Below are 14,154 nucleotides of genomic sequence, written 5' to 3'. Positions count from 1 at the left end.
AGAGAGGGGGAGCTCCCCACCAACTTAGGCAGTCGAGTCAACTGCTGAACTACTCGGACTGTGAAAAATTATTTCCTGATATCTAGCTGATATCATTCTCCACGTAGTTTAAACCCATTGCTGTGGATCCCTACCCTCTGCTGCCCAAGCCAAGTTTAAGGCTTTGTGGAGCCCGTAGCACCAGAGCCAGGGAGGCCCCAGCAGAGCACAACTGGCGCTGTTATTTCTGCTGCACCAGTAACAGCAGGGCACCCTTCCCAGGAATAGTTTGGAACTCTGGAAGCAACAGAGGCCTTCACTTTGCTGAAATCATTTACTAGTATTATCCTGAACTCTAAACTTCCTTAGCATAAAAAATAAAACAACCTGATTTTTAAAAGATTTGAGTAGACTCAGGGCTGTAATTTCAGTTCCGGAGCATTAATGTCTCTCCCAGGGATCCTTTTACATGTGCCAGCCACTCTCTGCAGTTCAGAGGGCGCCCTCCTGCCTCGGCTGGCCCCAGCAGCTCCAAGCTGCCCACAGACCCCCCCCCCCCGCCTTCAGCTTTGCCTTGCGGGGGGGGGGGGGTGCTCTGGCATGCCCTTCCAGGGTTTTCTTGTGGGGGAGTCTGTTTCTTTGGGGGTGGGTTGCCTTTTCACTTGGCAGGCTGTGGGGGAGGTCATCAAACATAGCACATGCTGCTGCCAGATCATCCCCTGCCCTTTCCTCCTGTTGCGCTTTGTGCCTGTGTGTGTGAATGTATTCAAATGCTTTAGGATGCTTAGGGCTGATCCTGCGTTGAGCAGGGGGTTGGACTAGATGGCCTGTATGGCCCCTTCCAACTCTATGATTCTACGATTCTAAATGGATAGCAAAGAATTATCTGAAACCTGATTAGGAGTGGAGCAAAACTTGTCACCTGAATTTGTTCTTTTTCCTTATCTTTGGGCTGCAATAAAGAATTACGTAGATTTATCCTGCCCAGCCTCCAGATTACAAAAGCGTCTGGGGTTCTTCTGGGATCTTAGCTGAAACCAGGCTTTCCTGCAGGGCTCCCTCCCCACACTTTTGTATTTGGAAGCTGGAGCAGCTTCTGCAGGGCCCCGGCTTGGATGGGTGTTTTGGATGTTTTGCAAGTCCAGGAGTTGCTGAGGCAAAAGGGAAGCACCTAAAGATGGGGGGGGGGGGGGAGGTCTTCTTGCAAAAGAAAGGCTGCAAAGGCCACCTTCTGGAACATTGCAATGAACAAATCCCTTCAAAGTGTTTAATGGGATGGAATCCAAAAACTGCCCCAGATCTGGCCAGCTGACTCACCCCCCCTCCTCCTCCACAGCTTGACAATCCAGGCAAAGCGGTTCCCGGCCTCAGTCAAAGCCGGTGGGGGAGAAGAGCGCCAGAAGTAGGTGCGTAAGCTCTCTGCGTGTGCACTCCGTCACTCAATTCAGGGGCTTTGCCGGCAAGGCAGGGGTGGGGCCCCTTGAACCACAGGGCCCGTAGCACGTGCTACATGTGCTATGTGGATAAACCGATATGGCTGCTGCCAACAGGAACCTTTCCTTGCCCTCCTCTAAGTGACGACCTTTCAAATACTTAAAGACAGCAATCAAGTCCCCTCTCAAGCTCCTCTTCTCTGAACTGAACAGTCCCAGGCCCCTCAGCCTTTCCTCCTAGGGCTTGGTCCCCAGGCCCTCTGTCATCCCCGTCGCTTTCCTCTGCACCCTCTCAATTTGTCCATGTCCTTTTTGAAATGAGGCCTCCAGAACTCCGCACAGTACTCCAGGTGAGGTCTGACTAATGCGGGGACTGTGATTTTGTTGTGATGCCTCTTTTGATACAGCCCAAGACCGCATGTGCCTTCTTTACTGTTGCATCACACTGTCTCCTCATATTTAGCTCACAGTCCACAAGTACCCCAAGATCACCTTCACACACAGGGCTACCTAGAAGTGTCTTTCCCGTCCAGTATGCAGGCTTCTCATTTTTGTGACCCAGATGTAGAACTCTGCCCTTCTCCTTACTGAATTGCATCTTGTTCTTCCTTGCCCAGTTTTCCAGCATGTTCAGATATTGTTGAGGTGTTCTGAGGTGTTCACTACTCCTTCCAATTTGATGTCATCTGCAAATTTAACGAGGAGCCCCAGTACGCCTTAATCCAGATCATTGATAAAAAATATTGAAAAGTACCAGGCCTAGTACTGAGCCCTGTGGCACTGCTTTGCTCACATCTCTCCAGGCTGATAAAATACCACTGACAACCACTCTTTGTGTGCGGTTTTCTAGCCAGTTCCCCAGCCACAACCATCCAAAAATCCAGTCTACAGTCCTCCAGTTTACCCATCAGAACATCATGGGGAACCCTGTTGAAAGCCTCACTGAAATATAGGTAAGTAACATCTACCAACTTTCCACCATCTAATAAGCCCATCACTCGGTCAAAGAAGGAAACCAGGTTGGTCTGACAGGATGTGTTGGAGAAAAATCCATGCTAACTTCTCCGGATCATCAAATTGTTCTCCAGATGATTGCAGATTGTCCTGCTTAAAACCTGTTCCATTATCTTCCCTGCAATAGGGGGTCAGACTCACTGGCCTGTAATTTCCCGGGTCATCTCTCCTCCCTTCTTTGAAGATTGGGATAACATTCACACTCCTCCAGTCTTCTGGCTTATCTCCAGACCTCCAAGAGTTCCTAAAGATGATGGACAAGGGTTCTACAAGCTCTCCAGAAAGTTCTTTGAACACTCTTGGGTGCACAACATCCAGACCAGGGGATTTGAACTCATCCAGTGCAATCATGTGCCTTTTAACAAGCTCTCTGTTCATGTCAACCTGCCACCCAGACACTATACCTTGCCTACTACCATCTCTAGATGTGTCCATATTTATCTGGGAAAACACAAAGGAAAAATAGCTTTCTGTTTTCTCTCTGTCCTCTGTCAGAGATTCTCTATCTTCACCCAACAGTGGGCCTATTGCCTCGTTTACCTTACGTTTCCTTCTCATATATCTGGAAAGCTTTTCTTGCTATAGTGTTCTTCCCTGGCCAGTCTCAGCTCATCCCCAGCTTTGGCCTTTGATGCAGTAACCTGCAGATACTCATCTTTAGGGGTCTGTCTTTCCCTCCATTTTTTGAACATTTCCTTTTTCTTCCTTAGTTCCACATGAAGTTCTCTGTTCATCCAAACAGACTTGGATCTCTTACCATGTTTCCTTTTTGCTGGAATTGTCATGGCTTGAGCATGCAATAGCTCTTGTTTAAAGAGAGTTCACCCATCACTTGCTCCTTTCTCTTCCAGCATTCTAGTCCATGGGGTGACTCTCATCATGTCTCAGAGTTTATTAAAATCTGTCCTACAAAAATCTAACAGACACATCTGACTACGAACTTCCTTGGCCCCCCCATCTAATAAGAAATTCTAGGAGGACACGATCCCTCCCCTCCAGAGTCCGCACTTCCTTCACTCCATCCACTCCATCCACCAGCTCTTGTCCGTCAATTTAAGCTGAGTTCTGTCCAAGCCCCTTGCCGATTCTTCCACCATTTGATGTTTTAAAGGACTCAGTAGACAAAAAGAACGAAACAGTTCTAAAGAAAGCTCATGAGGCAACCCCCCTTTCTATAAGGGCAGATGTTTTGTCAAACTTTGCCAGGGCCTCTGTGGCTTGGGGGGATGACTTGCTAAAGGATGCGGAAGCAGATCCCTTAGTGCTAAGAAGAACCTTACTGAAGATTAAAAGAGCTTGTCAATTTGCTGCAGGCACTTCCCAGGATGCCGTGCAATTTTCAGCTAGAGCCCAGACAGCCCATATTGTAGCTTGGTACAATCTATGGCTAAAACATTGAAGGGTGGACACTTTGTCAAAATCCAACTTAGCCACGGAAAGATTTTCTGGCGGAATGCTCTTCAGAGAGGGCACCTTAGAAAAGGTTCTGGTGGAAACTCATGAAAAGAAGGCCATGCCATCTACCTCGAAACAACGGGGCAAGGAATACAAATGCAACTCTTTTCATTCATTTCAGATCTCCTTCAGATCTCAGAATTTAAAGAGAGATAAAAGAGAATTCACAGGGGGAAGATCCTATCCCTACCAAGGAAGAGTCCAAAGAAGGCAGTTCTCTTCCACAAAGCAGAGAGACAGAGGAACCATGCCAAAAAAGCCTGCAGCATGATGCCAGGATAGGGGCCGTCTCCAGAAATAGAATCATAGAATCACAGAATCATAGAGTTGGAAGGGGCCATACAGGCCATCTAGTCCAACCCCCTGCTCAACACAGGATCAGCCCAAAGCATCAAAGATATTTCCAGATTTGGAAGACGACCACCACAGACCAATGGATACTATCAATCATGGAGCATGGATACAAGATAGAGTTTACAGCTCTACCACCCAACAGGTTCATTCAATCACTGATATCCAAAGGTCAAAAGAAAGCAGTTCTCCTCCAGGAAGCTATCCATCATCTTCTACAGATTGGAGCTATAGAACCAGTACTGGACAGACAGAAATTCAAAGCAGTCAACTCAGTCCTTTTTATAGTTCCCTAGAAGTCAGGGGACTGGCAAGCAATCTTAACCCTTATAGGTATAAAACAAAAATTCAGGAAGGAATCTGGGGTCGTCAAGAAACCACAGGTAGGGTTTTCAAGGCAAAATACCCACAGAGAGAGTTTACCATTCCCTTCCTCTGCGCAGCAACCCTGGACTTCCTTGGTGGCCACCCTTCCAAATATTAACCAGGGCCAGCCCTGCTTAGCTTCCAAGATCTGATGAAATCCTGGACTATCCAGATCAGGACAATGGAGTTAGAAGGACGTAATTTGGTGAACAACTGCTCCACTGTACTCTTTTCTTGTAGCTGTGTGTGCTAGTAAGAATTGTGCTTTCCACGTGTCTTCCAGTGTTTTTTTCTGCATTGCTCTAGCTTGACCTCTCTTTCGCACGCCTATGGTCCTCCATCGTATTTGCTCTTAATTTTTGCCTCCATTGTTGCCACCTGTCACTGTGAAATGTGCACTTGGCATGCTTTCCCTTCTGACCTAATAGGCGTATGAGACCACCCAGTGCCAGGGGGGAAAGACAGCTGTGTGTTCAGGATGCTAGATACTGCTGGCTCCAGCTGTTTCTACGCAAGGATGGCAGTGATAGTTGGCTGCAAAGGACGAAGGAGTATAGAGAAGTATCCTTCATTGGCAATGGTTGGCTGCTTAGGGGTCTCCTGTGGAGCTGCCATTTTCCCTTGCTACCTTTTGGAAGGTTCAGGTGAATTTTAGAGTGGGAAGTTTCCAGACAAAGTTTATTGCATCAGAGGAATTCAGGAGGAGCAGGGGGAGAAATCTGATGTCCTTGGATTTTCACCTGTCCTGCTTTATCCTCACAACAACCCTATGAGGTAGATCAGAGTATGTGGCTGGTCCAAGGTAGAGTTTCCATCTCTGGATTGGGATATACCTGGGAAGTGGGGTGGAGCCTGAAGAAGCTTGGATTTAATTATTTAAATTTATATACCATCCCTCCTGGACCAGCTGGCTCGAGGCGGTTTGCAACAAACATAACAATAAAATGAAGGTAAAGGTAAAGGTAAAGGTATCCCCTGTGCAACCACCGAGTCATGTCTGACCCTTGGGGTGACGCCCTCTAGCGTTTTCATGGCAGACTCAATACGGGGTGGTTTGCCAGTGCCTTCCCCAGTCATGACCGTTTACCCCCCAGCAAGCTGGGTACTCATTCTACCGACCTCGGAAGGATGGAAGGCTGAGTCAACCTTGAGCCGGCTGCTGGGATCGAACTCCCAGCCTCATGGGCAAAGCTTTCAGACGGCTGCCTTACCACTCTGCGCCACAAGAGGCTCTTTAATAAAATGAAAAATACCATTAAAATACCCATACATATCCCAAACTACATCACAGATGGTTGTCACCATTCATGTCTCTGATAAAACCCTGGACACCTCAACACTTCCATTGCCAGGTGTGGATTTGCTCATATCGCTGGGCGATGTTAGCCCAAGGGGTGATGTTCGGCCCCCAGGGGCAATGTTCAGCTCCCAGGGGGGGATTCAGTGGGGATATCTGATCATTATTTCCCCGCCCTTTAACCTGATCTCAACCGTAAGCCGGATGGAAGAGTTCCATCAGGGCCCTTAGCTCCTCTGGGAGCTCATTCCACCAAGTAGGGGGTGGGACTGAAAAGGCCTTGGCCCTGGTCAAGGCTAGGCGCAGGGGCCCAGGACTTCTGTGGGGAGGGACTTCTGTGGGGTATAATATGCAGCCCATTTTCCCAAGCACCCACGTCAACGGATCTCTGTCGCCTGGAGATCAGTAGTAATCCCAGGAAGTCTTCAGCTATCACCTAGAGGTTGGCAACCCAGAATAACAAAGAAAGCCCAGAACAACCCAGCAACCATCCACAGAAGAGTGTGACTTTCAGCCAGGGATTCTAAAATTGATTTCACTTTGCCTAGAAGTATCCTCTAAATCTTACCTGTTTTTTTTTCCTCCCACTTTCAGGCTGCTTGCTGGAGCCCCCCGTGATGTGGCCGAGGGGCTGCCGAATGCCACAAAGACAGGTGCCATGTATGCCTGCCCACTGACGGCTGCCACCGACGACTGCCAGCGGGTGAACATCAAGGTGTCAAGTATGTGGCCCCGTGTAAGAGGAGAGCTGAAGGAGGACAGGGCTGTTCAAACCAAATGCGATCGACATTCAGAGCAGAATATTGACAAAGAGCCCGTATGAAGAGAGCCCACTCACAGCATTGAACCTCAACAGCTAAATCTTTTATCATCTCTGACATGTTCTGTGTCTGTGACATGTTAATAATACTACAAAGTAGGCCAAATGCTAGTTGTTGTGAGACCTTTACTAGGAAGCTGTACCCATGCGGCCGTGTAATAAATATTGACTGGAGCACCCTTGAATAACTGGCAACTGCTCACCTCTGTCATTTCCCTTTCCAAAAGGCATCATTCAGAAGCCCTTTAGAACCATAAAAATAATTAAAATTAAAAGCTGGTTAATAAAACAGGAGTAACTAGGACATTTTCACAATTAAGGTTATGTGAACAGTGGATCTAGGACCTCGGCAGATTTAGTTGATCATAAAAATCTGGAGTCAGTTAAGTATTCATTTAGATATTTTTTTAAAAATCCTTTCCTCTCCAATGGAGACACAAAGCAGCTTATTAGATTGTTGCCACATCCTCTCTTTTATTCTCACACCCAGACGACGAAGAAGAAGAGTTGTTTCTTATATGCCGCTTTTCTCTACCCGAAGGAGTCTCAAAGAGGCTTACATTCGCCTTCCCTTTCCTCTCCCCACAACAGACACCCTGTGAAGTGGGTGAGGCTGAGAGAGCCCTGAGATTACTGAAGAATCATAGAATCATACAGTTGGAAGGGACCACATGGGTCATCTGTGATATTACTGCTCAGTCAGAACAGCTTTCTCTGTGCTGTGGTGAGCTCAAGGTCACCATCCTGTGAGTTAGGATAAGCTGAGTGCCTGACCCAAGGCCACCCATTGGGCTCCTATGGCAGGACAGAGATTCAAATCAGGGTCTCCTAGATCACTTTGATTGCTACACAACACTGGCTAGCCAAGATGGCAGATGCTATGGAAGGATAAAGACGGTGAAATCTAAGGCCAGCTTCTAGACACGAGACCACGTTTTTGAAGGCTCTGTTTTGGATGTTGTCTCTTCCCATTATAAGAAACAGGGTAACTCAACATCCAATTTGAAGTCCTTAGAACCAGGTGAAGATCCACCTTTCTCTGGCTGTGTTGCTCTTAATGGTATTTAACAACCTTGAGGTAACAGTTTTTCAGGAGTATCAACCCACCAGTTGATGCTTCAGTCCTTTTGGCCAGCAGAAGAAAAGTTGATTTTTATACTTCACTACCTGAAGGAATTTTAAAAGCAGCTCACAATCCCCTCCCTTTCCTCCCCCCACAACAGGTGCCTTGTGAGGCAGGTGAGTCTGAGAGAACAGAGGTCACAAGCTGGCTGCATGCGGAGGAGTGGGGAGTCAAACCCAGTTCTCCAGATTAGAGGCTGCTGCTCTTAACTGCTACATTGCAGATTGAGTTTCAGTTCTTCGCTGATCAGGCATGGGCATTGCCTAAGAAACAGCATGGAAAATGTGAACTTTGCTACCACCTTCTTTTGATTATACACAAATTCAGTACCAGTAAAGATTAGAAAGAGTTTACAAAATGAAACAGAAAGTGTTGATATGCCATTGTACAAGTTGCCATATTTGACATGGTTCTTTGCCATGGATAATACAGATTTTTAAATTTATATCTCACCTTTCTCCTCAGTGAGGACTCTGGCTGTCCTCTCCATTTTATCCTCCCAACAACCCTTTGAGGTAGGTTAGTCTGTGTGACCAGACCAAAGGCCCTCAGCAAACTTCCATGTCAGAGTGGATGCTCAACCCTGGGTCTCCCAAATCCTCCTCTGACATTTCAGCCAAGTATACCACTTTGGACCTGGAAATGTGATGGAGAAAAACAGGAACTTGAACTGCTTCAAAGGGTTGGCACACCTTCCATACTAGGAAAGCCTATCCCAGATGGGGGATTCGAATTTACAAAATAGGACAGTTGGAGGGTGAAGACATGATGGAAGTGGCTGAAATCACAAAAATCACAGCTCGGTTTTCTTTCCGCCCTGCCTCATTATGCAAGGGAGTCATTCCATTAAGTTGATTTGTGCCACATTCCATACCAACTCTGGCTTCCATTAGCACTGGTAGCTTATAAAAAGGATGAAAGACATTCAAGGAAGATAGATCTGTTGCTCTCTACTGGCCATGATGACAGCTAATATTTTTGTGCAGGGGCAAGATATGACTGAGGCTGGAAAGAAGCAATGGGGGAAATTTTGTCTGGCTTGTGAGCTGGCTGTAGGGGGTGGGGGCTGCAAACCATACTGGAGAGGGTTAGGGTCTGGGGAGGGAGGGAGGGACCTCAACAGGGGACAATGCCAGAGAGTCCACCTGCAGAGTAGGGGAACTGATCTCTGTCATTTAGAGCAGTGATACCCAACCCCCGGTCTGGGGACCGGTACCGGTCCTTGGATCAGCCAGTACTGGGCCACGGCTCCTCCTCGTCCTCCTCCCCAGCTGCTGCCTCGGGGGCTGCTCTGCCACTCTGCCGCCGGCTCACCTTTGGTGCTCTCCAGCGGCCACCATGGCTGGGGCTCCCCCTCGGCATGGCACTACACAGCTGCTGCTAGCAGTGCCCCCCAGCAGGCAGTGTGAAGTCAGGGGTGCTGGCGGGAAAGCAAGCAGAGCAGGGGCTCAGGCGGTGGCAACGTCACTCAGCAAAAGACTACCACCCCCCCAGCCTCAGTAAAATTGTCAAGCGTTGACCTGTCCTCGGTGATAAAAAGGTTGGGGACCACTGATTTAGAGAACAGTTGTAATAGTACAACATCTGCAGGCCTCACCTGGAGAGTGACAATCCTAATGGAGACCTAAAGTGGTGGGGAGGAGGAGAAAGGTGTAGGCTTTGGCCCCCCATCAAGCAGAACGGTTGGGTATAAATCAAGTAAATAAACATCAGCAGTATTGATTCCTTTAAGTGCAATGTTGGAGAATGCACTTTCAATGCACTCTAGAAGTAGATACAGGAAACTCCAGCTGCAAAAGCACATTGAAAGTGCATTCTCCAACATGTGCCGAATGGGCCATTGTTTCACATAAATGCTCAGCAAATCCTGTGTTATTGCTCTGCGCCTTTCTCTAGTGGAGGTATCAAATCTGTGCTCTTTTATTTTTTTAATGTCTGGGGAAAAAACATCCCTGCAAGGACTAGGGAGCGGGGCTTGGAATGTGATTCCCCATGTAATTTCTCCTTTCACTCTCCTCTCTTGTCACCCTCAGGTGACCCCCACAACAATATCGTCCAGGACATGTGGCTGGGCGTGGCGATAGCAAGCCAAAGAACCAGTTCTGGAAGAGTGATGGTGAGTGGTGGTAGGGGCTGGAGGTGGGATGGGGCATGGGAGTGGGGGTGAGCTTCCAACTTCAAGAGCAGTATATCAGACTAAAAATGTTTCCACCTTGTCACGACACGGGGACATGCCAGGTTGAACACTGCCTTCCACTGTTCCTTGAATCTCGTTGGGATGCTCTCTCCAACCTCAGAATGGGCGTGAGACTCTCCTACAGGCCTGGAGAAGTCTTTGCCTCCTGGGTAGAGAGCTCATTGCAGACACAACTATCCTTCCACCCTCCTCCCTGGCTTGGATTCCAGAGCCTCCTTTATACCTAAATTCCTCCTTTCGTTACCTCCTCTTCCTCCATTGCCCTGCTTTCCCATTTGCTGTCTCCTTTGCCTGTCTCCTCTTTCCTCCTATTCACTTGCCTAAAGCTGGTCTCTCCCTTATTCCACATTATGTGCACTTTCAATGCACTTTAGAGGCCGATTTTCCTGTTTTGCACAGGGAAATCCAGCTGCAAAAGCACACGGCATTATCCACTGCAGGGGTAGTCAAACTGCGGCCCTCCAGATGTCCATGGACTACAATTCCCAGGAGCCCTTGCCAGCATTCGCCAGCGAATGCTGGCAAGGGCTCCTGGGAATTGTAGTCCATGGCCATCTGGAGGGCCGCAGTTTGACTACACCTGATCCACTGTGTGTGGAATTAGCCAGGTGAGTCCTGCTTGTTGAGTCAGCCTCTTAAAATCTGTCTCTCTAACAGTTACAGGCCTCACCCCTCCTGCCACCCTTCTGAGCCTAACCCACTGGCAGCTGCCAGCTTCAGGAGTACGTGATGATGTCTGGGGTCAGCGCAGCTGCTGGTATCTGCTAGAGAGGACCATTTCTTGGCAGCCATTACCAGACCCCAGTATTGGTGAACATGGTTTGGCTCCTCTTGAGTTAGATAATCTTGGCCACTCTCTACTGCAGACAAGCTGGGGAAAGAACTACTTTCAGGTCCCAAGCCTGTTGTTACCACTCTGGTAGAGTTCTTGAGTCTCCTTGGTTGGTCTAAGGCAGAGGTGGCCAAACTGTGGCTCTCCATGTGTCCATGGACTACAATTCCCAACAGCCCCTTCCAGCATGTGCTGGCAGGGGCTTATGGCAGTGGTAGTCCATGGGCATCTGGGAAGCTACCGTTTGCCAACCCCAGTCTAAGGTATTTATTTATTTATTTTAAATATTTATATCCCACTTTTTCACTATGACCAGGGAGGTTTACAAAATATTAAAGATAAAAAGGTAAAGGTCTCCCCTGTGCAAGCACCGAGTCATGTCTGACCCTTGGGGTGACGCCCTCCAGCGTTTTCTTGGCAGACTCAATACGGGGTGGTTTGCCAGTGCCTTCCCCAGTCATTACCGTTTACCCCCCAGCAAGCTGGGTACTCATTTTACCGACCTCGGAAGGATGGAAGGCTGAGTCAACCTTGAACCGGCTGCTGGGATCGAACTCCCAGCCTCATGGGCAGAGCTTTGAGACCCCGCGGATCTGCGCCACAAGAGGCCACCTTTTTATTAAAGATACTAGAAATCAAGCCCGCTGTAATTAAAATACAGCGGGCGCTAGGCAAGGGAGCCCCCAGCAGTCATGCGGGGTAGGGGATCCCTGTGGTAGTGGCTTCTAGGGTGGCCAGGTCCAGCAGAGCTGCCAGCAGGGGGTGGGGGTGCTTTCTGGGAGCGACACAACTCCTTGAAGTCACCCAGAAGAGGCATTGACACACTAGAGGAGTGTGTGGGTGGGTCAGGGGGAGAGTAATGCTCTTGCTTTTGGGCAGAACTTTATGGTAGAATTTGCCTCTAGCTATAGAGTTTTGCCCCAAAACAGAGTGCCCCCCCCCCCCAATAACCTGAACATTACTTCCAGGTGACATCATCACATTGTGTTAAAATCTGGCATTCTTCCGGTTTCATATAAGTTTTGGGGGTGTTGGGGATGGCAAGGTGCATCTAAAAAGCAGGGGCCCAAAGCAGTGAACCTGGCTACTCTAGTTACTTCTGCCAGTGGGATCCTGCATCCAAGTGGCGCCAGGGGGACTCACTCGTTGCTTTGCGTGCCCTTAGGATATTCCAGATCCAAGCAGGTGCCCAGCTCTTCTCTTCCCCAAGTGGACTCTTTGCACTCTCTTCCTGAAGGGCCACTTTTGCAAGACTTTTTTTCTTTTTCTTTTCTTTTCTTTTTTTTTGTGAACCACTCAAAGGGCTGCTATTTTGGTCCTGTGCCACATCAGCATCTTTAAAAGGTTTGGAAACGTTTTTCCGTGGAATTAAGATGAAATTCAAGAAATGGCTTTGGGTATTAGACGCTAGACGGCCAGGCGCCTTGAACAACAGAATGCATTTGTGCCAATTGTCATTAGCAAGAGAGGCTAATGTGAATTGTGGAACTTCATCCCGGTTTTCTCAAAAAACTCCCACTCCTAATGCTCCATTTGTTCCATTGCAAGATCACCTCTTTCTTAAAATATGCTAAGATGGAGGCCTGGCTTGCCAGACTCCAGGTTGGGGTGGGGTATCCTCTGCTCCCATGTCTCGTTGTGTGCCACTGCTCCAAGTGGTGCACTTGTGCCAAATATTATTAGCTCCAAGTGGTGGCATCGCATGCACAAGCACATCACTTGTGGTGGAAATCTGGAAAGGTTGAAAGGTAGCTCTAGGAATTGCTGGAAACTTCATGGTTTTACCACAGAGTTTCTGGCAGTTCTGAGAGCTGCCTTATAACACACCTGGGGTGACCAGTGACATGGTGGCACATATGACACTGCGTGTGCAGAACACGTTGCTCTCGCCACATGGCATGATGGGTAGGGACTTTCAGCTCTTCCTCCTTTCTAGTATAGTGCTGACCGGGGCCTTTTGGGGTTGGGTTTCCGCCAGGCTTGTGCTCACCGCTACACCAGGGTCTTGTGGGCCGGCAACGAGGACCAGCGGCGCATGGTGGGGAAGTGCTACGTCCGCGGCAACGACTTGAGCCTTCATGAGGATGATGACTGGCAGACGTATGAAAATGAGATGTGCAATGCCAACACTGACCTTGAGAAGACGGGCATGTGCCAGATGGGCATCAGTGGTGGCTTCACTGACAGCAATGTGTACTTTGGAGCTCCAGGGGCCTACAACTGGCAAGGTGTCTAGCTTTGTGCCTGAAGGTTAAGGTGGTCGGCTCTGGGTGTGGACGTACCTGGATAGCTGAGGGGTAGAGCCCGAGAAGGGTAGGGTTTGGGGCACAATCATAGAATCATAGAACCACAGAGTTGGAAGGGACACTACATGCCATCTAGTCCAACCCCCTGCTCAATGCATAGAATCCTAGAATCCTAGAATCATAGAGTTGGAAGGGGCCATGCAGGCCATCTAGTCCAACCCCCTGCTCAACAACGCCATAGATTCCACCCTCCAAAGCAGCCATTTTCTCCAGGGGAACTGATCTCTGCCGCCTGGAGATCCGTTATAATTGCAAGAGATCTCTAGTCTCCCCCCCCCCCCACTCGGGTGGACGACCCCGTGTATGCAGCCTTCTTCCCATAGTCTTTCTTGCCCTGTTTTCTCCTCCTGTAGCCCTGTTGGGGAAGGGGATTCTAATCGCTGGGGGCACTAATTCAGTTTAGAGGTAAAACAAGGTTGGGCAGGAGGAAGGGGGCATCCTGCAGCCAATGCTACCCACTTTGCTAGTGAAAGCTCAAATTGGGTGTTTGTAATTTTGTTTTTTAAAATGCTTCACAGTGGACAGGGTTGGGATAAGGAGGCTTAGAAAAACATCACAAGGGAAGCAATTAATTTGGCAAAGTTGATACTTCAACAGTGTTTCCTTAAAAATCATGACCAAGACACGTTTCTTCAGCTTGTTTAAAACAAAAGTGCGTCACTAACAAAATTGAGTTCTGAAGGTTTGTTTAACTTGCGGGATGCATAAAAGTCTTCTCTAGGCTAAAAGTATTCAACCAATGACCACGCTTGTTTCAGATCAGCATTTTTATAATTAATATATATTTTTCACAGCTCTCTCCCTGTTTCCCCAACCAGTTCTCCTCGTCCTCTAGCTTTGGGGGCTATTCCCTCCCTCTAAATTCTCAGCACCCTATGTCCACCTCCCTGTTTCCCAAAAGTCTCTGCTTCCTCCAGCCTCCCTTTGTTCACCCCACTCTCTAACTCGGCCTTTATCAACTTTTTTTACTGTTGAGAACCC

General features: G+C 48.4%; 1 protein-coding gene across 4 annotated transcripts in view; it reads left to right on the top strand.

Annotated features, from left to right (window-relative positions):
- ITGA3 (integrin subunit alpha 3) overlaps positions 1–14,154 on the top strand; it is a 93,423-nt gene that overhangs the window by 32,424 nt on the left and 46,845 nt on the right. For all 4 annotated transcript variants that reach the window (XR_013227133.1, XR_013227132.1, XM_077315928.1 and 1 more), the window contains exons 2-4: positions 6,490–6,617; positions 9,872–9,954; positions 12,846–13,095. Coding sequence is in view for 2 of the 4 variants with exons in the window: in XM_077315928.1 (XP_077172043.1) it covers positions 6,490–6,617; positions 9,872–9,954; positions 12,846–13,095 (461 nt within the window). In the remaining 2 variants the exon portion in view is untranslated. The remainder of the gene's footprint in view (positions 1–6,489; positions 6,618–9,871; positions 9,955–12,845; positions 13,096–14,154) is intronic.

This window comes from Paroedura picta, chromosome 16 (genome assembly GCF_049243985.1).
Source record: "Paroedura picta isolate Pp20150507F chromosome 16, Ppicta_v3.0, whole genome shotgun sequence".
Taxonomy (NCBI): Eukaryota; Metazoa; Chordata; class Lepidosauria; order Squamata; family Gekkonidae; genus Paroedura; species Paroedura picta.
Note: the sequence above shows the minus strand (reverse complement) of the source record. Positions and strands in the feature narration are given on the sequence as shown.